At 31.5% G+C, this 25,691-nt stretch overlaps 2 protein-coding genes across 39 annotated transcripts in view; one reads left to right on the top strand and one right to left on the bottom strand.

The window, feature by feature from the left end:
- The window catches only part of LOC139517454 (rho guanine nucleotide exchange factor 7-like), a 45,510-nt gene extending 30,009 nt beyond the window's left edge, over positions 1 to 15,501 (bottom strand). For 20 of the 38 annotated variants that reach the window (XM_071308516.1, XM_071308517.1, XM_071308520.1 and 17 more), the window contains exons 1-2: positions 15,384 to 15,497; positions 5,477 to 5,853 (exon numbers count right to left, since the gene is read on the bottom strand). In XM_071308516.1, coding sequence (XP_071164617.1) covers positions 5,477 to 5,551 — 75 coding nt within the window. In that variant the 5' untranslated portion in view covers positions 5,552 to 5,853; positions 15,384 to 15,497. Of the gene's footprint in view, positions 1 to 5,476; positions 6,054 to 15,383 lie in introns of those variants that run through there. The other 18 variants (XM_071308499.1, XM_071308500.1, XM_071308504.1 and 15 more) reach the window with 5 other exon arrangements.
- Positions 15,502 to 18,095: 2,594 nt separating this feature from the next.
- LOC139517453 (E3 ubiquitin-protein ligase TRIM56-like) lies at positions 18,096 to 22,484 on the top strand. The gene is made up of 4 exons (XM_071308498.1): positions 18,096 to 18,388; positions 19,736 to 20,920; positions 21,375 to 21,407; positions 21,689 to 22,484. The coding sequence occupies exons 2-4, from the start codon at positions 19,747 to 19,749 to the stop codon at positions 22,342 to 22,344; spliced, it is 1,863 nt and encodes a 620-aa protein (XP_071164599.1). The 5' UTR covers positions 18,096 to 18,388; positions 19,736 to 19,746; the 3' UTR covers positions 22,345 to 22,484.
- The last annotated feature ends 3,207 nt before the right edge of the window (positions 22,485 to 25,691 follow it).

Below are 25,691 nucleotides of genomic sequence, written 5' to 3'. Positions count from 1 at the left end.
CAGATGACTGAACTTCCAAATGTAATTCTTTAAAACAAATGAGCTTACTGCTGAATAAAATTCCATTTTCAACATGATTTTTTTATTATAAACTATCTTCATTATCTTTTTAAATACAATTTACACTGCAATAAATTTTGGAGAAAGCAATTCAAAATGTTGAAGCAGCAGAATATGAGAAACCACATATACTTGCCTTAACATTATCAGAACAACCATTTAGACTACTGTGTATACTACCAGTGTCACTAGTATATTCATTAGAACAACAACACATTTCCATCAGTGTAATAATTATCTAAATCTATTATAATAAACATTCGTCCTACAGTTGAACCATGGCATTTCAAAAATCTCCTTTCCCTCAATGATGAAAAATTAGTCTCACAAAATCCAAAACACAATTCATAAGGTACAATAAAGTTTGTTTTGACATGTGTTTGCACAGACAAAACAAGTATTAACGAAATACTGAAACACTTTAACTTCTAGAAACCTGATGAAACAAAATGATTAATTCAGACAAAATGAAGTTGGAATCTACCAAAATGTGTCAAGGCATTTACTATGTCAATCCTTCATATGTCAACTTCACTGCCAATTAAACGTACATGTAACATACTATTTGGCAAGATTCACATTTGTATAAAAGTGTCCGGTTCTAATGAAGTTTTTTATCTAGACATATTGCAGTGTGTCCCTCTTTACTCAGATTCTAGCTGAAGCATCCATCTATTTTTCAATACGGGTACTTGGAAACATCTTAACAGAGATACTTCCACTTTTTTAAAATAAGGTAGGAAAAGTTAACAATAAATTTATTAATACAGCCTTTTTTTTTTATATATATATATATATATACATTTTTTTTTTACTTACATATGAACATCTCAAAATAATCAATAATCAATAAACAATTTAAAAACAAAAGCTTATATTAAGAAATATATTTCAATCTAATACAACTAGCTATATAGTGATCTCTCAGTTGGGTTGATGAAATGCAAACATAAACCGGATGTATACAAGTGTTCATGAGAGTTTCATACTAAAAAAAGTTCAAACAACTATTTGAAGAACTTGTGATGTGATCAATTGAAGAAAAAAATAAATGGGGAATGTGTCCACGGGACCCAGATGATGCCCCTGCTTGCATATCATATAAAGTTATAAAGGGATATAACTGAGGAACATTAAAAGTGACTCTACCTGAAGTATTTGATCTGAGTTTTGTAGGTATAAGTATTGTGAATAATTTTCATAAAATTTGGTTGATGCAAACTTAATTTAGAGAATGGAAACCAAAAATTCAGCAATCTAGCTTTTGGAAAGAGCATAACCCTATAAAATTTAGTAACAAGCCATAATTCAAACTTGATCTGTATTTTGTGGTAATAAGTATTGTGTATAAGTTTCTTAGCATTTGGTTGAGGCAAACTGAAGTCAGATAACGGAAACCAACTTTAGGACGTACAGACTGACTGCACAGGTACAGATGGACAAGGGTAAACCATAATGCCCCATCCGCTACTAATTTTCAAGTTGATAGGACTTCAACTTCATCAAAACCTACATTGACCAAAAGGTTAAACCTGAAGCAAAACAGACAAACATTCAAATAACAAATGAAAGAATGGACCCACAGACCAAAAAACCTAATGCCCCTAGATGGGGCATTAAAAAAACCCAGACCTTACAACCCTATTTTTCAGGCATGCAACCAGAACCACCCATATTATTTTTTGGCCTCATCACAGACATATATCTTGTAGTCTGTCCAGTGTATACTGGGTGGGCTTTACAACCTTATCAAACAATTTCAGAATGAAGATAAGATTTCTATCAATCTCAGTTTATATAGCACAAGTACAATTTGATCTATTTTAGCTTTATTACTGACACTGATGAAGTCTACTTGGTAACATGATAAATGTAAGCTTTATAATTTTGAAAGAATTTGTTTTCAACTTCTGATAAATCTAATAACTTGAGCACAGACACATTAAAATGCTTTTGTATCAAACAGAACACTTTTCTGAACATCAGAAGTGATTTCATGTGCCAAAATTACTCTTTCCACTTCAAAAATTCCACAAAATTTATTTGCAAATGTAGAAAGATTGCTGAGTATAGGGTATGGTTTATTCTGATGTTGAATACTGTACAGAGATCTATAGTTTACATACTTGTACTTGGGACACCACTAGAGAGTTGTTTACTTGCTGTCACTGGTAATTCTAATGCAACATTTTTTGTAACGTTCTTTTTGATTGGATAATGTCACTATTTTTCATGGCATCAATACACAATTAAAGTATGGAGATAACAATATTGTATTTTAAGCTATGACGGCATTAATGGGTGGTTTGATGGTCGCAAATACCTGCTAACTGGCTCTCCTGACGCAGTTGTCTCCTAATTGTAATTGTAGGGGTAAATTCAGTAAATAAATATACGTCATACGGGACCGCCCATTTGGGGGAGAGCTTTCTGTATAAAACTGAAGTCATGTGCTCTTCTGATTGGTAGATAATGTTTGTAATAAATATTTTTTGGTGAAGGATCAAAACTAGAGTTGAAAAAAAATTTAAAAAAAAATTTGAATGTACTATCTGTATGATGTAAAAACTAATCATCTTAAAACAAAGCTACCTGGTACAGTTTCCAACTTCAGGAGTGGTATTTGTATTAAAAAGTGTAGTAAAAAAAATTAGTACATTCAAATTTTTTTTAATTTTTTTTACTACACTTTTTAATACAAATACCACTCCTAAAGTTGGAAACTGTACCAGGTAACTTTGTTTTAAGATGATTAGTTTTTACATCATACAGATAAAACTTTCCTCATTGAATGCAGGTTAGATTTTTCAGTGAATCTCTTTTGCTTATTAATGATTTTATCAAACCTAAAAAAAAAATGTACAAATACAAATCTAATTATGTCCCTAGTTTTTAATTTTTTGTTACTTAATTTTAGATTTAACAGTATATAAAGTGAAGTTTCAAATCTCTACAACTTCTTGAATTTTATTCTTTTTGACCAGATATTTCAAAACATCCCTGTATACATGTTGAATTATCATTCATTGATAATTATCATCACAGACAAAAAATTGGATAACAGAATGCTACCTAGTAACATATACATCAGTCTTGTCATTCATTACATGCTGGTAAATTGTTTCTTACATGCTGCATAAAAATACTTCAGTTTCAGAATCTTTGATGAGTTTTTATACTGCAGGTTAATAACAAGAAAATTTCTTTCTAAGTGATTTTAGTAGAAACTTGTTTTGGTTAACTATCCCCCCAGCTGAGATGAATGAAATATAATCCAAGGAAGTACCAAGAGATAGAATGATAAGATTAAAACTAAGATCAGCTGCTGCTTAGATGATGGACTTGATAAAAGTGAATAACCTCATCTCAAAAAGATACCACGATGATTGATTATTGAAAAATATCTATAAAATAAACAACATACAGATAAACATACTTATCACAAGTATCTCTGTGGTACATAGTTCAGCAAAAACCATTATGAGTGTACCTATGGTTTCATGTCTTAGAACTCAATAACCATGATATGTACATGTATTACTGTGGTTGGGTACGAATGTTCATGGATTTCGTTGAAACAGCTTAAGCACAAATTTAAATGTCCAAAGAAGTTCACATTTTCTAAATGCTTGTATATATATATATACAGACTTTTACATATTGATGATAACACAAATTTTACTCAAACCATGAAATTGGACTTTTTGGTATCCATGAAAAAAAATAAACAGTAAACACATCCTGTTTAGACAAGAGAATATAATGGTGTGTTCTAGATATACATAAAAAAATGAGATATCTGTATATTTCAATGAGACCGCACTCCAACAACATCATTAACCAAAAAAGGTTAACACATTATTGAATAGTTCTCAACTGTCAGTAATTGTTTTGTTTTTCTCTTGGTATAAATTGTGGTTACTATCATAAAGAAGGTCAATGCACTGTTCAATAAACAAGTTTCATTGATGTCAGTGATGATTTCTTGATTAACTTAGCAACCTGATGGCAATTGTCATGATTGTGTTGTGAATTTAAAATCTAACTTCCTTAATGTGAAGTTAACAGCCAGAAGTTGAATCAGACTGAAACATAAGTACTGATTTTTTTCCTCTCATTACAACCTATTTGTCTCAACTATTTCTGGATACTTAGAGCTATTTCATGTCATAACTCATCATTAAAGTGATTCTTTGATGTTCCAACCATCTCACCTGTTTATATTTTATACATCATCAGATAAACTATGGCATACTCTATTTAGAAATGAAACATTTTTAATTTTCTTCAAAGTCTACTGTTCCTATTGACTTTGCAGATTTTATAATATATTTTGCAAATAATTCTCTACCAAAGAACATTTTGGCAGTGTTTCAGAGACAGGTCTCTTGAGAAATTTAAGAAAATAAACATCTGCAATCTGTTCTATATATAAAATCTACAAATTTAGTACAGCTTTGCTTTGTCATTCAAAGAAATTTCCAATTTCAAATACATTGTATATAAAGAAGCTGATGTGGTTTGATTGCCAAGGAGACAACTCTCCATAAGTGACAGGTTGACACAGAAATATGCAACTACATGTATAGGTCACTGTTAGACCTTTGACAATGAGAAATATCTGTTCTGCATTCTGTCAGCTTTAAAAGGCACTAACATACAATGTTTATTTACATGTTTTATTGGAATAAATTTAAATGGTCATAATAATAATATTGGTATAACAGCAACTATTTAAATATATATATTAGTAAGCTAAACTGTATATACATGTATGTAGGGTTTATACCTCACTCTTCATAAAATAAATGTAGAAAAAATTGTCATAATAAACTTGTTCAAAACTTAACATTGACATATTTTAACACATTCTTCGGAAACTACATATAAAATTATCTTGATGCAGACACATACAATTTTTGTAAACACAAGTGCTGGAATGCTTCCATCAAGTGCAACAGGAATTAAAGGCAAATATTGTTCATAAGTCATCATCTATTCTTACATCGGTCACATTACATGCAAAATCTAGGTCATTAGCAGCACAGGTAACATGTATATTTACATTATATTTCTCTAAGAGTCATGAGCATTCCTTCAAAAGGCATAATCATGGGAATTAATTTGTTACAATTTATTATATAACCAAATATATACAAAAATAAGGTCACTACATGTACCTTTAGATTCAGTAAAAACAAATCTGAAGAAGTGAAATTAAGTTTTCCGAGTTCGTCGGCTTTAATTCATTAGGACATTCTGTTTGAATCTGTAACTTATAAATGAGCAACTAAATCCTAATAACCTGTTTAATATGTAAAAAAGTCTGGGCAATGGAAGAATAGTTCTCTTTATGAGGGTTAAAAAATAATATGCCTATGCATCTTTAATAGACTTACTAACTTAGTTGACTTACCTCATCATTGTTTGATCCAGAAAAGTTATGTAGTGCCTTGACCCTTTTAGGGTTCTGTGAGCTCGGCTCTACCATTTTCAGTAAATGTTTAGGCTTTGGTTTTAACTCTGGCTTTTGACTTTTAGCAGCTGGACTTGTGGATGCTGTAACTGTTGCTAGGTGAGCTAGTGCTGGGATAGCTTCATAAGGGTTTTCTTGCTCATTGTGACAAGTTTCATATATTGGTTCCTCGTTGTTTTCAACAAGTATAATAGTATTCCGAGCCGACTGAAAAGGAGGAGTGTCACATTCTTCACTTTCTTCTGATTCAGTTTGATGTTGGGATTGTTGACGATTTTCTTCAGCTTGTTGCTGTTCTAGTTCTTGGCCTCTCACTTCTAAAATATTAATAAATTCGTTAATTTCATTTACAATCATGTCAAAATCCCCTGACAGATCAGTACTTGGTGTTTTTTCTTCCCGATCCTTCTCCATGGTTAACTTTCACATTTACTATCCCAGTGCTAGTTATAAAATTTTCAATGCAAATGCATCTTTTGAAAAAGAATGATAATACTGCTGCACACACACAAAATTTGTTCAGAACTGCCAAAAATTGATTTCTTATCTTTTGAGTTTTCAACATGTAATAGCTTCTTGTGTAAGGTATTAAGTTAATTAACTCTCCTATTTGCACACATATGTTTTTATTGTATCCATTTTGTAAAAATAAGCAACATGTTAAATCTGTCAGTTAAGAAATCTTGAGGAACATGAATGACTCAGTGGCATTACAGTAGCACAGTATTTTTGGTAATTATGACCCCCACATCCTACAGATTATTTGATTGTTGATACTGATTGAGGTCCTTCATGGGGGAGAAAGATCGTGTTGATTAACATGTGAAAACAAATCAAAACATAGAACAGTAACATCACAAATTAATAAGTGTTTTCTATTTTAGAAAACCAACTCCTGTGCATAAATAAGAGGAACTTAAATATAAATTGGACTTTTCATTTTGTTTCATAATAAGATATACATTCATATAATTCTTCTTAAACACTGCTTTTTAGAATAAATATGGATGAAAAAAACAATAAAATTTGTATTCTTTTGCTACATTTTGGTGTCTGCTAATTTTCATGAATCAACATAATTTTCAAAATATCATTTTCCATATAAATAAGGCATCTTAGAGTTATCATAACCAGAAATCTGTGTATAGGTATAACCAAGGATTTATATAGGTAATATCTTCCTAAATAAATCATAGCTTGGTATAACAGAAATATTTTAATTATGACAGAAAGGAGATTTTGGTATATCTCAATTAAACATCAGACTAAGGACAGAGAAATCCAAAAGACATATAGAGGGCAAACTTCAGACTTTAACAACAGGCAGGTATCCAAACACTATGTAAGGCAAATAAAATCTTTGTCAAGATTTTTTTTAAATCATCAATACAACATGTATAACAAGAGATTCTAAAGAAAAAATTCGGCTGATATCAATATAGATTAAGCAGAACTGAAGTAAACTTCAAGACACATACATGTACATGCATACTGCTGTTTTATTCCAGTAATAGTTTTTTTTCAACAAAAAAAATTTCAAAGTAATATTAATCTTTTAGTTATTTCTTGCATGTTTCCTTGCTAGAAAAAAAGATTAAACACTGAAGTACACTTTTATTCTTTATTTTTTCTATCCCCTAATTAGTTTTGCATCAAGGCACATTTATCATCAGCTGATTATTAAATATTATTACAAATCAATGAAAACAGATGTGTTATGTAAGTTCTTTGAATGATGAGATAAACAGATAAGCTAAGGGTAATATAGGTCATACATGTATAATTTATCTAATCTAAGATGAAATGACCCCTACTGAACTCATTATATGGAAATAGACCAGGAGAAAATATTATGTGTTTAACACAAATACTTCTCATATTTGTGTCTCGTATAGTAGTACCCTTTACACTCTAATACAATAGTAATCAGTATATACAGTACCCTATAGAGATCCCAACTAAGAAATAGATTTGACGATCTGATCAAAAGTATCTTTTTCACAAGATTAAAAGAGTTCAAGAAAAAAATTATCAAAAAGTTCCCAGAGTAGTAGATCGTGCAGGGGACAATAATATTAACTTCACTCCAGTAAATAAGAAACGTCTTATCTTAAAATATTTTGAAAGTTTAAAATTTAACAAGTCATCTAAAAAAAGAAATCCAGTCATTATTCTGTACTTTAACATGAAATAAGAAATCTGAGGCAAAGTTTGAAGTTTGCATTGTGTGCTAATTTATACAAAAATGAAAACAAAACTAACCATTGCTTCAAAATTGATAGTATTTATTTAGGGAAATAACAATATACAAAAATAATTATAAGTTTCATCATTACGGCATCTTTTTAATATTTCTATAACTTATAAACTGTTCACACATAGATATGTCTTGTCTGTAGATCATTTAATTGAAAAATGTTGAAATTAAATAAGCAATACTTAAACCTGCAAACTGTGCAAAAAAAATAAAGTCAATAGTCCATGACTGAGGGGGTGAGCTGTATAATCTCTGTACAAATGAGATATGCCAATGCTTACAAATCTGCATGCCAAATATTGTAAGTGGTTCCCGATAAACTCACCTAGTCATGAACTTTAACATGGTGTAAACTTATGAATTTTCAATCATTAGACCATGACACAGGGGATAGGGCCAAATTACTATGTATCTCCATTGGATTGAGATGTGGCAATGCTTATTCAACTGCAATCAAATGTCTTTGATTTAACATCAATGGTTCCTCTTAACCTGACCAAATCACTACCTTTAACAAATTGTTGACGCTACTGCTGCCTGAAACAGCATACTTTTAATAGTCTCACATTTTGACTCTGTCAAGGAGAGACAATAATATGAGTAAGAGTGATTAAGAAGAACTCATTGATTCTCCATTCTTTGAGAACCTCATCCGTCTTTAACAATGTATATATCAGCAGATGCCAAAGATACAACATTTCAACATAAACAGTCATATATAGACTGCTGTGCTAACTCAAATATGAATGGATATGATCTTGGTCAAGGATCTGTCATGATCTTGATCAATATTACCTTTAATTTGATGACATAAAGGATACTGTCTTAAATCTAAGCATAGTTTGGTTTAATGATACAGGTACAAACTGTAAGAAGCATCAAATATTTAAGTAATAATTAGTCAATAAGTTCATTTTATATTAAGATGGCCATGGTAATTCCTCAACAAACAAATTGGATAAATATCAAAACGAATGAGTCATTTCATCAATAAGAGAGCTGATAAATCTAAGCATCTGAATATTTTAAGCTAGTAAAACCTTCTGAAGGTACAAAATATATGATTTCAGAAACGGATGGTTTAATTGATATCATTTGTTTTATTGTACAAACAAGTTTTTGCCTGCTATATTGACTTTAAATTGTACAAAAAATCTCCTTTCAAAATACTGATTGCATTTCGCATGAAATAAAACTTAATTCACCAGATGTTTCAAATCAGATTTCACAATTTACATGTAGAACATGCATTTATGTTCTGTGATAGGATAACGCTAAATATTTAACAAGTTCTGTTAAAACAAGAGAGGTTTAGTGAGTGCACATGCTGAACAGTCTCACCAGTCATCTGATGCATTTGAATTATGTGTTTAATATCATTCAGATATCATCAAGGTCTTACTACATGTACATGAAAATATTTTTAACCACATAAAAACTTAATATTATGAATATGCATGTACAAATGTAAATTGTGTCAAGATCAGATGATACTTTTCAGACAGACATACACAATAATTCTAGACACCAAGTATAGTTAATCTATTACTTATAAAATCTTATCATAATAATTTAGTTAATGGACCTCCATGTAATCATAAAGGGTGCAATCAACAGTTTTTTTCTATGACGTCATATTTTGAGGGACCATGCATAATTGACCCTTAGTGGTGGACTTTATATCAATAAAGATACTTGTATAAAACTAGATATCAGTGGAATCAAAATGTTCTCTTGTTTATAATGAAATAAAAATAAAGTGTACTTTTATTATATTAATAAAAATCCATCCAAAGAACATGGGGGAAAAATGCCTAATTTGAACATAAAACAACCTGAAATCAGGTCATGTTCATACCCATGAAGACATGATACATGTACGTGCACATTTTACATAATCAAAACTGTATGAAATTTATAGGTTTTTACCAGGCCTTTAAAAAAAAATCGTTTCAGGGTAAGGTCTCCTGCTCCGAAAAGAGCTACAGTGGCTGCAAATAACTTTTCATTTTTCACTGCCAAAAAAACAGGATGTATACAGTGTTGTCTCCCCTCAAAACATGTTTATTTAATATAATTTTAAAAACTATTTCAATCATTCAACCTGTTTTAATTGAAAGTTAATTAACTAATTTTTACAATCAAATAGTAATAACATGATACTTTTTCACCAATTAAGTAAATAAACAGGGGTCTCCCTCCATGGTTATTTTTCAGTCGGGGAATAACCACTAGTTTTTATTTATACAAAACTGTTAATAGCACCCAAAGACTTAATGTTGACCAATGACCAGTAAATATATAATAATGCAGTCAAGGGTCAAAATAATCACCTTAAAATCATATAACAAAATGTATTCGCCAAATAAAGTTTACCTTCTTTCTTATAGTATTTGAGAAATTGATTTAAGCACCAAAACTTAAATTAGCATTGATAAATTTGATCATTGAGCCATAGATTAGGTCAAGATCTGATGAATTCAGAAATTTACAAAATTTAAATTATCTAGGCCTTCAACATGAGAATTAAAAAGCTTTATAAGTTAACAGATATAGGAAGATGTGGTATGAGTGCCAATGAGACAACTCTCCATCCATGTAACAATTTATAAGTCCTATGGTCGGGTTGTTGTCTCTTTAACACATTCCCCATTTCCAATCTCAATTTTATTTCATTATAGGTCAAGATACAGCCTTCAACACAGTGCCTTGACTCACACCCAACAGCAAGCTATAAAGGGCCCCAAAATTTACTAGTGTAAAACCATTCAAGCGGGAAAACCGAGGATCTAATCTATATAAAAACAAGAAACACATACATGTACAAATGTATAAACTACATAAACAGACGACAACTACTGTACATCAGATTCCTGACTTAGGAAAGACTTTTTATCTAAAAGATTAGCTGTAGATACAGTATGGGGTTTTCCAATTGATGAAGGTTGTATGCTTGCCTATAATTTCTTTCATCCACTTAATTGGAACTTCAGGGGATAGTTGTCTCATTGGCAATCATACACTACAAAATGAATCTCCTTTATTTAACTAGGCTGCAGTGTCAAACACATAAATACTGGCTTTTTCATTTACAATGTTTTGTTTATATATAAGGGGCATCATTTGTTACATGTTCTACATGTATTTGACATATATAAATACCTTAAATTACCTTTTAAAAATTAAATGTACCTAGGGTATACTTATTTCTCAGAAGACAGTAACCGATACAGCTAATTATGTGGTAGAATGTATTTTATAGGTTTTACAGTAATTGTGTATATTTTCATATTTAGTTTATTGTGTTGTTTTTTGTATATTATACAAATGTATGACTTATATTGATTAATTAAAGGTATAGTTTATTAATTACATATTGTAATTAGTGGATTAGTTTATATATATGCTTTGTTCATTTTATTTACGTATTTGACAGTTGGACGTAAACTGACTTATTGACATATGACGTTTTCTACTGGATTCGGTAAGTTTAGTATGACTGTATTAAAAAGAAGATGTGGTATGATTGCCAATGAGACAACTATCCACAAAAGACCAAAATAACACAGACATTAACAACTAAAGGTCACCGTACGGCCTTCAACAATGAGCAAAGCCCATACCGCATAGTGAGCTATAAAAGGCCCCGATAAGACAATGTAAAACAAATCAAACGAGAAAACTAACAGCCTTATTTATGTAAAAAAATGAACGAAAAACAAATATGTAACACACAAACAAACGACTTGGGACAGGCACATACATAAATAATGTGGCGGGGCTAAACATGTTAGCGGGATCCCAACCCTCCCCTAACCTGGGACAGTGGTATAACAGTACAACATAAGAACGAACTATAAAAATCAGTTGAAAAAGGCTTAACTCATCAGATGGACAAAAATAGTTTACTACAAAGGTTTTCTTTTTATGCTTCATTGGACCGCACACTTTCTTTATTTCTATTGGTCATTATATTTTGGCGCTATATTTCTTTTGTTCTTGTATGCTGGTCATCACTTATCCATATACTGGTGGATATATTGATATGTGCTTGATATAATTTTGAAAGTCTTAACTTATATTCTTTCTTAGTTTTCTATATTCTGTATTCAGGTCAGTTATATTTCTCTTTTACTAATAACACGTTAATAGTCCATATATTTATTATTTTACCTAAAATGACTGTTTAGAATGAAAAGGCCATGTGTAAATGTTGAATGCGAGACGAATGCTTTAAAACGATATAAAATAGATAAAGTACAGTAAAGTATTATCTGTTTGATTAAATTGTTTAAGAGATGTTATTTTCATATTTTTCTTAAATAAAGTACTTTTAACTGATTTGGTAAAGAATTAATCTAATACACATTGTATGAGAATTCAAGTGTTCCAGAATGAATGTGTTAAATAATTTTAAAGGTAACAATATAAACATAATCATGATAATAAACGATTACGTGGTATTTATTGATTACTTTAACTAAGAGTACAAATTGTAAACAGGTGGTTTATTACAGTAAAACATGGATTACAATTTGTGTATTTGTTATTCAGGTATATGGACCATAATTTGGTATTCAGCCTTTGGTTTCTTTTTGTATCCTTTTTTATAAGTTCTAAAATTTTAACTTTTATTTTATGGGTTGTGTTGGTGTTAGAATAGTATGAATGGAACAATTGAGTTTTTCGAGAAAAAATTAATACATTTTGATTCACCGTTTACGTGACAGGAAACCAAACAGGAAACCAATCTTTATTTTCTTTATTTTGCACAATATAATTCAAAAGGCATAAATAAACACCATTACTAGTGTTACTTGCTTCATGTTAATATTTAAAATCTATTTTCAATGTTATATTAAAGTTTTTTTTAAACGTGACAGGAAACCATAAGAAACCGAAAGCATTTTTTTAGTTTTATTTTATTGCAAAATCTGCTTAAAATAATCTGAACAGTATACTTTTTCTTAAAATCCATCTTAAATTTAACAGTATTATAAAACTCCTAAATATGTGCTTGTTTTGAAAACAATTAGTACAATTTATTCAGAATTTTCCATATTTTCTTCATTGATACAGGATACCATAATCGTTGTATCTTGATGTTTTGGCCAAAAAAATATATTTATATTTGGTTTTGAAATTCCAGTTATATAAAATTTATTCCAAATCATTGGCAATGTAAACTTCTTTAAATCCAGTAAAGAAAAAAACTTTTAACTTTGAATTAAAATCTTTAAAATAGGCACCATGTGATATTTGTGACCTGTACACCATCTACATGGTTTCCACATTTTAACCTACTTTAGTGGGCTAAAATCAATAAAGTACTTCCTTTCAAGTCATGCCTGGTAAAAGTTTACTTTTCCTTTGACAAGTTTATTGAGTTTCTGAAAAGTGTTTGCAGAACATGAATAAAAAAAAATAATTAAAAATTGTGACAAAGTTACCAACTTTGTACATTCCTAGTGTAACGGTATATTAACATGCATTTTTCATTTAATTATCTTTATTCACCTAAAATATCCAGTAATATTTACTGCTGAAGCAAAATCAATCCAACGAACATCAGCAACATGATAAGAGACGTAATTTTCCAAGGACTCTTTACATCGTTATTGGGAAACGTAGTGTGTTTAAACGTCGGTCAAATTTGAAATCGATTTTGTCAAGTCATTGGGCATTTATTTTCACACAAGATCGTATGTAACATTATGCACATAGGAATAATAATAGACCCCCGGCGCAATCTCTTTGAAAATTGTATTTTCCTTTTTTAAACAAGTCGAAACAAGTCTACAGATTATGTTTGCTAACATCCCGTTGGAAACAAAAACAATGTTTAGAACTAGTATATCGTATGTCCGGCTGTAAGGGCGTGATCACATGTTAGTCACATGTTTCACGTATGACCGGAAATGATTAGAACTTAAGGACAAAAACAATTTTAATAAATAACTGGACTTCTGTTTCGTGTGAAATGTAACGCATAACGATAACGTCATTTTCTTACTTAATTATTACGAAGATCAAAACAAGAATGTAAATCATCTCTGATTTACCTGTTTGAACATCTCGCGAGAGTTCATATTTGCATATTGTTTTTAAGAATTCTATTACAACAAAGCAGATTACATCATCTAAAATTTGCGTTACGAAATCGGACACAAAAATCACGCCACTGTTCTTACATCTGCTACATAAATACTTATAGTTCTTGGCATTTTCTTCTCACTATTCTTATTGGTCGATGTTCTTTGTTATTTGAAAGCAAAAGTTACGAATTTGCCGGTGACGATTATCTATAAATCAGTCAGCGTTATGCTCTTCGGAAGCAAAAAGTAACGCGAGAAACGACACAAAAATACGGTTGTAGAATCTTTGAAATTCGTATATTTCAATTTTTTTTCTAGGGAAGAGTAGCATACACTTGTATGTTAATAAAAATAATGGCATCTTTAGATGTAGTTACAACTTTTCTTACAGTAATTCAAATTTTATCACTTTTCTATAGTTATGGGAAACGGAGCCCAATAGCAAATTATGGTCCATATATTAAGTAATCCTGAGGATGTGAATAATTCCAAATAGATAAATCAGGAGGCCTTTGCACCTCATGCGAGGTAAGCGAAGTGTTATTTTTTTAATGTTTGTATTTTTGTTTGTTGCTATTTTATGCTAACAGCATTCATACAGCATGCAGCTATTGCTTTTAGTTTTGTTAATTTGCTTATGTTGAAATTTGTGTTAACCGCTTTAGTTATTTTTCGTATATTAGACTTGTTTATTTAATACGAATCGTTAAGTGCATATGTACTAAACTTTGTCAGGTTACGCTCAACAATATAAGCATATTGTTGTAAATACATGCAGAACAGTTTTATTTATATTTCTAATAGTAAAACATTTGTTTATCATAATACATGGATAGAAACCTATGTACCAGATTATTTATTTGATGAACAGTCAGAATCTTACTATTGTATTTATTTTTGCAGGGTATTTTTAAGGTCTTTCCTCTACGCGAGGAAAGACCTTATTGGTAGAGGAAAGACCTTATTGTTTTTTATACATATATTTGTTATAATCCTCAGTTCGTCCAGAAATAAAAGGAACCACCTCTAACGAAAAGTATTGTGCTTTAATAAGCCTTAGAAAGTGCTACTACAATTATAGACTTGAAAAATTTGTAAACTATATTTCATGATGCCTTTGTGTTACCTTCAGACTGTAAATTGACTTATCAAAAATATTACAAGGACCATATCAAAGTCAAAATGGCTATGACCTATCATGGCTTCATGTATGTTTTGTTCAACATCTAATACCCACATGCTGTTTCTCAACAGTTCTCAAAAAAAATCTGGTTTAACATTTATTCAACATCACGTGTACTATTAGCTATAGTGTGCACACAAAACACACAAATAAGACAATGAAACACTTTGAAGTTGAGGGAAATAAACAAAAATATGTAAACAAACAGTTTATTTTTGTTTGTTGTCGATGTACTATCGATTTGATCATTACGCATTGGAAATAAGGAACAACACTGCATTGTTTGCAGAATGAATAGGAATCTGTCAATACCTAGTGTGTTGGTGTTTTTGTTTTAAAATAATTCTGTATCACATTGGTTCTTTCAACAAAATATGGCGGAAGTTGCAAAAAATGACGTCACTCATATTGTACCAAGAAAGATAACTGTGTTTAGACGTGACAGATGGCGGGAAATGAGAAAAATTGAAATTATTTTTTTGGACAATTTGACGGAGAAGGGAAAACAATCTTTAGGATAATATAAAATTAAGTAAATATTGATGGAATTTTCAGAAAAAAATACTCTGGTTTGAAATAGAATAATAGAATCGGTCCAATCATTAAATACGTTTTGACAAGGATTTGTATAGTATTACTATACAAATCCTTGGTTTTGATTCAGACTCTTTTTAATAGTTTTAAATCATCAAAAATAACTTGAAAAAAACAACAAATTATTGTGGTTTTTTTTGTACTCATAGATCACAATAAAAAAACCTTACATATATCACTGTTCAAGTTTTCAGCCTGTCAAGGTGTTGAGCCTCAATACCTTTAATAGTATTTAAGATATATGGAAAACCAATGAAACATGTTTGAACATCATAGTTTAATCCATATAAAGAGTTCAATAACATTATAGGTAATTTTCACTTATTCTTAATTTATTTTGCTGTCTATTGTTTTGATTTACAACGGGCTTTTTTGTCTCCTAAGTGTTGTCTCACTTGTCTCTGGAAACAAACCATGGCTTTACAAACAAATGTTTAGTAAAGAATTTAGTTTCAAGTTTTTTAAAGACAAGTGCCGCCGGCTGTAAACGACCCCAACAAGGAGAGGAATACCAATGTTGACCATGTATTAGATGTTTGTAGATCTTGTGGTGCGGGGCGCCATCCTGATTAAAAACTCACCCTGCGGATATCGAATCTGTATTTCAATCAGATTGGTTACGTTGCCTATCTTTTTTTTTAATTATCGGTAGCTCCTTTCTCAACGTCCATAGTTTCGTTGGGGGAGGGGGGGAGTCCACACAAAATGAGTAAACAATCGCATTATTTCAAGGACAATGATTCCTTTGTTTGAGGGATGGTAATCTCCGCTAGCCATGGGTTATGACCCTGTCTCTTCCTCTACCCATGTACAGCGAAGATGAGGGATGGCAAGACATTTTCGTTTAAGTTGAATTATTTGTAGATCTTCTGTTTATTCTTTTGGCTATTAAGGGGTGTTCTATATCTACCATTGTTTCTGCAAAAGCCATATATATACCATATGATTCGGATTTATGTATGACGTCCATTATCACTGAACGTAGTATAGATATTTGTTTAGGGGGCAGCTGAAGGATGCCTCCGGGTGCGGGAGTTTCTCGCTGTATTGCAGACCTATTGGTGCACTTCTGTTGTTGTCTGTTTTATGGTCGGGTTGTTGTCTCTTTGACACATTCCCCATTTCCATTCTCAATTTTAATGGTAAAAATCGTCATTCAAGGGTTATTTACGTCTACGAAGAGTCAGTTGATATTCTGATTCTGGTCATCTTTTTTTTTTAGATAATATTGCCGCCGATCACTTTTGTTTTGATTTTTATAGTTTCTATCTCATCTGTTCATTCGCGGAAACTTTAGCAGATTCCATCTTCTGTAAACAATGCCGTTACGATCCTACCCCTCATCTTCACATAAACAAGACGGGTAGAATCATAACTCTTTATCAGCGATGAAGTCATGATCTGCTAAAGTTTCCGCACATACAAAAAAAAAAAGAGTAAAATGTCTTTCCGTGGCAAAATACCAAAATGAGATTTATAATTATGATCTTGCTAATTATTCGTAGGTCTTATTTTTCTGATCATTTTGCTTTTTCCATTTCCTCTCTAGATCGAAAATAGTTTCTGGAAAAAAAACACATATGGATAAAAATTTGCAAATAAGGAGATGACTGACGATTTTGATCGTATAAAATTATTTTAAGATCTCATTTGGCCACATTTATTTGAATTACAGTTTATATGTATCTGCTATACGGGAGTCGTTTTACAAATTTGCTAAAAAAGGAGGTATAGTTATATCTGCACATTCTTAACAATTCTACTTTTGCTGTATTTACTCGATCTTTAATGGTTTTGAAGACTATAGACAAAACTTATTCTTTTCTTTTGTAAATTTTGATTTAAAACTTGGTGGTCATGTGGCAGTCGAGATGCATTTATAAAAAACAAGACAGTTTAAGGATAATATTGACCAAGTTTGGATCCCATTGGCTGAATAGATACAGAGAAGCTTTTTTGTATTAGTTAATAGAAGATTGGTGTTAAGTGACGTAAAAAGATTCTCGTGGACAAGTGAGCAATAAAATAATTTTATAATTGTCTATTATTTTTTTCCAGTGTAATCAGAAAGTCATACAGACTCAATATATTACGTTTTTTTTTATAGTAATATTCACATAGTTTGTATGTGGATCTCTAGATGCATGCTTGGTTCCTGTCGTACACCCCACATATCTTTTTATTCACATTTTAAAGCATTCAAAAAGAATTTAAATCATTTATAAACTTAAATAGGATATAATTAAATAAGAAAACTTGAAATAGTGTTTACATATATTTAGCAATCGTTTCTCCTATTAAGGCTTTCAGACAAAAGATACTATTATGAGCATTTACTTGTGATTATTAACGATTTTTATTTATTAATGTGTACTGAATAAAACCATTAACGTAAAAATAATTATATTTTAAATCGTCCGATATAAAATACTACAGCTCATAAGACATCCTATATGTAAGTTCTAAAGGCTTATACAGAAATTTAAAGGAAAGATTTTGATCTAAAAACTATTCATTTATGATAAGTGAAACGGAGAGATCATACAATTCAAACGCACAATAGACCGTGTTGCATTTGTACAAAAGACTATTTTGGCAGCAAAAACAACAAAAATCAAGGAGATTCCCCCTGTTCCTTAGACAAGAGGAGTGTTTACGGCCAAAGTATATCAACTCAAGGAATATATTAATTTTCGTAGATTGTAGAGTCCTGACATAAGGGGGTAAGTATTAAAACATCTCATTTTAATAACTTTCATACAACATAGTAAATATATATATAAGGTTCCTTCGAACTTAATGAATTTCGATACATAAAGTACATCATTGGACCATAGATTGTTTTTAAGAAATGCGGCATACAAATGTGTGTTTTTACTATAAAGAGAGGCAATTCAAAGTTAAAATAAATGAATACCATGACAATTCAGAAAAAGACAAGTCTGCACCATGCAGTTCATAGAAAATGAAGGATTGAGCACCAGAATAAACCTGTTGCTCCCATGTGATTCGAAAGGATACACATATTCTTCTCTACACTAGTAGCATTCCATAGACAATGGGTGACATTGAGCTTTTATAGCATTTCTTCTTCTTCATCTCACAAAAAATGCAACGACGTCGACCCGATGAAGGCTTCATTTTTAAAGATGTTAAACCGAAGGTTAATTTGAAAGTATTAGAAATTGATATCATGTATACTCATAACTGTTCGATCAACCTATAAGGACATGACGTGTTTCTTCTTCTTCATTTTACATGACATTAAAAATATTATTCTTATTGGAGTATCTTTTTGTATGCAATGTGCAGGTTTTCTTTATTGTTTATTGCCTTCCTATGTTATATAGTAACCAAACAAGCTGAACTTTTGTCAAAGTAGTACTAACAAGGGCATTTTTTATGATTACAAAAAACGGTATATTTTTTCAATAATATCGAAAGTGGAAAACTTTGGCAAACAAACAAATATTTGTACCATGTAACCCTCTGTAAGTCAACGCTAGCACTGTCCAAAACATATATGACATGTATCTATTTCACTTTCTTTGTTTTTGTCTAATGACTATTCTAATTTAAAGTCCTAATTTTTTGACGAAACGTAACAACATTCTAATATTTGTACGGAAGTATCACATGTATTGGGGTGATATTTGTTTATCATACATGTCATATATTAAAATCCTGTATAACTGCCCGTCCGTTGAATTAGTGTATTAAAGTCACAAAAAAGCCGCAATCAATCTTTATCAAAGTATATATTCACAATAACACAAGGCGTATATAGTTTTTGGTGACTTCAATATGCATTCCTATAGACTTTAACTTTGATCGGAAATGATGAGACAATGAACCCCATCTCCTTTTCTTATATCTATATTAAATTTAAAACTTGACCTATACCAGAAGAACAACATGAAACTATTAAATCATAAACCGTATATGTAACTAGGAAAGCCGTTTATTTATTGAACTTGTTGGTTTCTTAATTTTCCGTTGCTATTATAAACCCAGATACAAGTTTTTGGAAGAATATAAAACAATGAATTGATTAACATTTTTCTTCCTAGGCTGTTAACATATGAACAAAATGCTTCGAGCAGAAGACGTTAAAGAAGAATTTCTTCTGTGCTGTATTTGCACAAAAGATTTTGATGAGGATTTGCATGTTCCTAGAGTTTTACCATGTTTACACACATTTTGTCAAAGCTGTTTGAGGAAAATGTTAAAAGGGGAAGTATTGCCATGCCCAATGTGTAAAACAGAGTATCTCCTACCAAGTGAGGGTATATATGTGTTCCCGAAAGACGCTACCCGTAGAAATCTTATTGAGTTTTTACGCGTGCGTAAGCGATCGTCTGATATCATTTGCAAAGACTGTCCCGACGATAATATTGCTTCAGAGTTCTGTAAAGAGTGTTACATTTTTATGTGTCTTGAATGCACTCGTGCTCACAGACGAAGTTTAGCATCTAGAAACCATGCAGTTTTATCTGTAGAACAACTTCAGAAACAAGGACCAGAAATATTCAAAAGGAGATTAAAATGCAATAAGCAGGGTCATGAAGGTCAGCACTTAAGTTTTTATTGTGCAAAGAAAGGGTGTGAAAAGATGATATGTACCTCTTGTACAGTCTGTGATCATGATAAAAACAGGGGTCATATCATTCAAAATATGAACGATGTCCATGTGGAAAAGAAGCACGAACTTGATAAAATATTTCGTATGCTCGAAGAAGACGTAAAAATTGCAAAGGAGCTCCATAAACAAACAGAACAGGAAATGGTAAATTTAGACATTAAAGAATTTGAAGTAGAACAGGAACTAGATGATGCCGTCAAACGATGTCACGATATGATTGAGCGAAGGCGAGAAGACCTGCGGGAAAAGGTAGCAATATTAACTGATGCTAAAAAGTCATCTTTACGAGCACGAGCTGAACAACTTGAAAGTTTCATTCAAGGCGTAACAGGGGCTAGAGAATTCTCAGAAAATATAATGACTCATACTGACGTCTCAGAATTTGTACCCTTACACACTACTTTATACAGACGACTCAAAGTTCTTACGAAACACCACGTTAAAAAGACAATGCAGATAGAATCACCTGCATTTGAGCCAACAAGAATGGAGGGAGATTTTCATAGATTTGTGAAAGGAATGGGAAATGTTACAACCGTTACACACAACAAACAACTATGTACAACACGTGGTCATTCTGATGTCAGCTTAGCATCACTCAGAAATACACAAGGTAAGTGTCTCTGTAACTTTAAACAAAAAACAAGATTTTAATGCCTTAAGAATATCGTGCATCAGGAGCATGTATCAGCACTAGAAGCTATATGACCAAAAGGACCCGAATTATATAAGCCAAATTACTCTTGGGCAATCTTTGCCTGAGTGAGTCGCAACCTTAATTTCTTAATAAATTCTAAATTTGTCAACGGCGAATTTTAGAATAAAAATATAATATGAATAACGTCATTACCCAACGTACTGACTAATGAGCTGATGATAGTTACCATCGGGAACTAACAGCCATCAGCAATGGAATCAACAAAGTACTAAGGAAACATAGAAAAAAAACCTGCCATTTCAATAATCATAACAGAGAATACAAACTATTATGGATATATATGCGACTCTGGATATTTTCTCTTGATTTGAATATGAGGCATTAATACAACGGTTTATTTTTTTTTCAGCTGAAGGAGACGTTCGACATGGTGAAATAACATGTAAGCTTTATTTTTAATGTTCATCTTTGTCATCTTTCTACGGATTTTTTCTCTGGTGCAATATTAATGGTAAACAAGACCCCCTTAAAAACAAAAACAAAAGGAGATCAGAAGGAAAACTCCATAATATGAGAAGTATGGTTTAATTCATGCCTATGGTAAAATAAAATGCAATGTAGGTTTAAAAAGTTTATGATTTTAAATCTTTTATCTGAGGACCACATTTTGTCATTAATAGTCTTTTAAACGTTAAAATAATTGACGGCCATTTCAAATTACAGGTCCAAACATCACTTTTGATTCTAACACAGTCCATCAATATAGAGATGTAAGCGAAGACGGCAAGACTTTAAAAAATCAATCCATTGGTGGACAAAGATTAATTGGATCTAATGAGAGACGATTGAAAAATTATAGGGGAGCTATTAGTAGCCGACCACTGAAAGGACCAGGAAAGTTTTATTTTGAAGTTCTTGTCGATTTTCAAATCACCAAGCCCTTAGACAATGTAAACTTTGTATTTGAAATTGGTTTCAGTCGCCGACACGACGTAGACATTGGACATTATGTCTATGACCAGAGTACAGCATGGTCATTTTGTGCGCAGCAATGTGATGAACATAAACAGTTGTGTCAGTGGTGTCGACATAATGGACGTAACCTTGCACACGCGCCTCTGTCGTCTGCTTCTGCGGGAACTGTTAGTCAGAACACCTATGGTTTTCTTTTAGAAACCGAACAGAAAAGAATAACAGTCTATGACTGTACCTTCAAGAAGAAGTTTTATACATTTCACAATGTTGACGTTTCACGTCCTATTTGGCCAGTGTTTGGTTGTCATTGGCCTAGCAAGGTCAAAATAGACATCACACTGAAAACAGGTGCAGATATTGTTTCTATTCCGAATTATATGCGAACTTCTTCAACCATGGCGTAATGTAGATACTTCGCTTATTTCTCTAGTTAACATTAGATACAGAATATCATTTATCGGGAAAGAAGCTGAATCAATACACCATGACAACTTTGTTTATCTTGCCCCCTCATTTGGAATCAAATATAAGTTACTTTATTTCCTTTTGTCTTTTTTGATTAGTTTACAGCTCTATTGTGATACAGTGTAAGTAGGTACTATATCATGAACAATATTTTAGGTGAAATAAAATACGAAACACAGACAAATAACGTATACTTCGACATAAATAAAGGCAACAGAAGTATACCGCTGTTTGGAAGTCATAAATCGATCGAGAGAAAACAAATCCAGGTTACAAACTAAAACCGAGGGAAACAACAAAACAACAGAAAAAAAAAGACAATAAAACACCACAGAAATGAACTATTAGTTAACAACTGCCATTTTCCTGACTAGGTACAGGACATTTTAAGAAAAAATGGTGGGTTGCCATATCAGTCGCCTAAAGGGACATCCACATTTTCGCAGACACGTGAATTTGTTTTTTTTTTTAAATATTTTTGAACATTCGCTTTGTCATTTGTTATGTGAAGAAGTAAACCATATTGCCGATATAAGGTAAACCATTCTCGTGAAGTAGTCGAAGAGGAGGTATGGTTTATAAATGATATGTCTTTTAGTCTTTTATTAAAAGTATGAGAAGGTAATTAATAGAACTACCAATCACATTTGTTTAATGCATTATTTTGCTAAGGTAAAAGACCAACGATATTTTACGTTCCCGATGAAATTAAAAATCCTGACGCACAAAATGTATTATTAAGTGTTGATATTTTCATGTACATTTGTACTATATTGAGTATAAACTTCTGCTGGTGGCTTGTCAGTTCCCTAAACTATCTTCAGCTAAGTAGACAGTGCTTTGGTACCGCTATTGAATTTTGAAGAAACTGAAATTTCAACTCCCTCAGGCAAAGTTGACCTTTGTTGAAATTGACTATTATTTTTAGATCCATTTTGGTCACATAGTTTCACATGTTACTACACATCTATACACCCCTTGCTTATAAATATGTATGAACATTCGTGATGAAAGTACATCCAGAACTTTATTAAGGGTTATTTTCATTTATTAATGGAAATAAATCCCGATGATAAAGTTGGAAAAACACATTATCAACTCTCAACCTAAGAAGCAACTTAAAAGTGTGTGTAGATGGTGGAGTGTCTGGTAAGTGCCAACCAAGAAACAAAACAAATGAAAACCACCATTTTAATTTAGAACTAATATATGGACAACCATTATTTTTAAACACAATAAAACCTACAATTTTGTTGCAAATGCTATTAATGCTTAATGTACGTCAGTAGATAGCCTAACATATACTAAACCAAGAAAACAAGGGTTGCTATATGTTTTTAGCAGTCAACAAGTAATTACTAATGATCAAAAAGTTGGTGAAGAAACTTCAAATATGTGCACAATGAAAACGATTAAAATCCCTTACGAAAACAGATGCAAAAGATACCAAAGAAATATTCAAACTCATTTAAGGAATGACTGTAATATGTTTTATGTCTATGAAGAAATAACATAAAAAATGTGGTGCACACTGAATATAAACGCGCGTAGCGGGTTATTTAAAGTGAGCACCACATTTTCATGTTATTTCGAATAGGCATAAAGAAGATTACAGTCATTTCTTATCATTTAATTCTTAATTCCATTTTAAACCGGAGTAAATCATGAAAAAAACGTTGATGACGTCACGGTCACATGACAAAATTATGTCTATGGGCTGATAAACAAAACGACGTCAACCAATCAGAAAACACGTTACATCAAAATTAAATTATAAGAAGATAACAACTTAAAAACGACCAAAAGACAAACAGCAGTGTATAGCACATAACATAGAAACAAGACAACATGAAAACGACCAAAGTTTGAGTTGGTCTTCTTTTCATTTAAACGCAAGCAATTAGATTTTTTACTGCTCTTGCAGTAATTCTTACATTGCTTTGTTAGACGCACACTTTTCGATTCCACATATTAAACTCCATGCCTGTTCTATAAAATGCTTCAGTTTTTCTATATTGAAAATCCTTCTTTTTAGGTTGGTCAAATTTTACAACAAAAATCTTATTTATCACACCTTTTGTGAAATATTTCCACGCTAAGTAATATTCCATAACTTTAGCCTCTTTTTTGCCAGGTTTATCCTCGTACATTCAATCTGAAGTAATAAGTACGAAAGTTTACATTTTTGAATATTTTCAGTGATATTCTCCTCTAACATTTTCCCTGGACAGTCATCTTTACAAAGAATATAAGCTGATACATTGTTATTTTTGAGAAATGGATATAGAAGTTTTATAACAAATTGAAGCACCAACTTTTCATCAAAGGAAATGTAAACATTGTGTTCCCATCTCTACTTGCGTTTTCGATCAAATTCACGCTTGAAAATGATTAACTCGAATCGAAAACAGTAAAGGATACCAATTAAGGAAATAAAAAATGGGAATGTTAGCAATGAAAATAAGAAATGATTGGTGCTACTAGTATATGGTTCACAATTTCCTATCTCCGATGTCCCATTTTCAAATAAAGTATTGTTGAAATTACTGCAAAATAAAGGAAATTCTTCAGGTGCGGAATTGTATATTCTCCATTCTCCAATCCAAATGTTATCACAATTGGTCCGAGACCATCATTGTCGTCCCTTGATTTTCGTTGTTCACAAATATAGTCCCTAGTGTTGACAGTGGGTTACTTGCCATACATTTTTATACCCCTTCCAAATTTATTTCTCCATGTTTAATGCCTCAAATTGCAAGTAGGGGGATGAAATTACACTGTTAAAAAATTTGGGTCCAGAATTTTAAAGGAAGTAGTGATTTGGTCCAGCTGAAAAAGGTTTAAAATTAGCACTTCGGAAGCTGTCAAAAAATTTCAAGACGCCCTAAACATACAATTGTCCATATTTTGAGTTAGAGCCGATGACGTTTTCTATAATTTTGATATAATTTGTCCCAGAAGTTGTACAACACACTGTAAAAGTTTCTTTGAGAAAGCGCAGGTGGGATTTTTTTTTATTTTCATTTATGTTCTTAAAGAAATGCACTACGAAATAATTGTGTTCTCGGACCAATTACATGAAATTCCGCTCTCTCCAAATATAAAAATATCAGGATGTAATAACTGAACTAATTCGGGTAATGTCTCGAGAGAGTGATTTGGTATGAAAATATGAGATGCATGATGTAGTCTGTCTACGTTTTCATCTATAACTGTTATCGGATTTTCATAGAGATCCAAAATTTTAACTCGAGAAAAATAATCTTTTGTCTTTAAAGTAGATATC

Source organism: Mytilus edulis, chromosome 3 (assembly GCF_963676685.1).
Source record: "Mytilus edulis chromosome 3, xbMytEdul2.2, whole genome shotgun sequence".
NCBI classification, from domain to species: Eukaryota; Metazoa; Mollusca; class Bivalvia; order Mytilida; family Mytilidae; genus Mytilus; species Mytilus edulis.
Note: the sequence above shows the minus strand (reverse complement) of the source record. Positions and strands in the feature narration are given on the sequence as shown.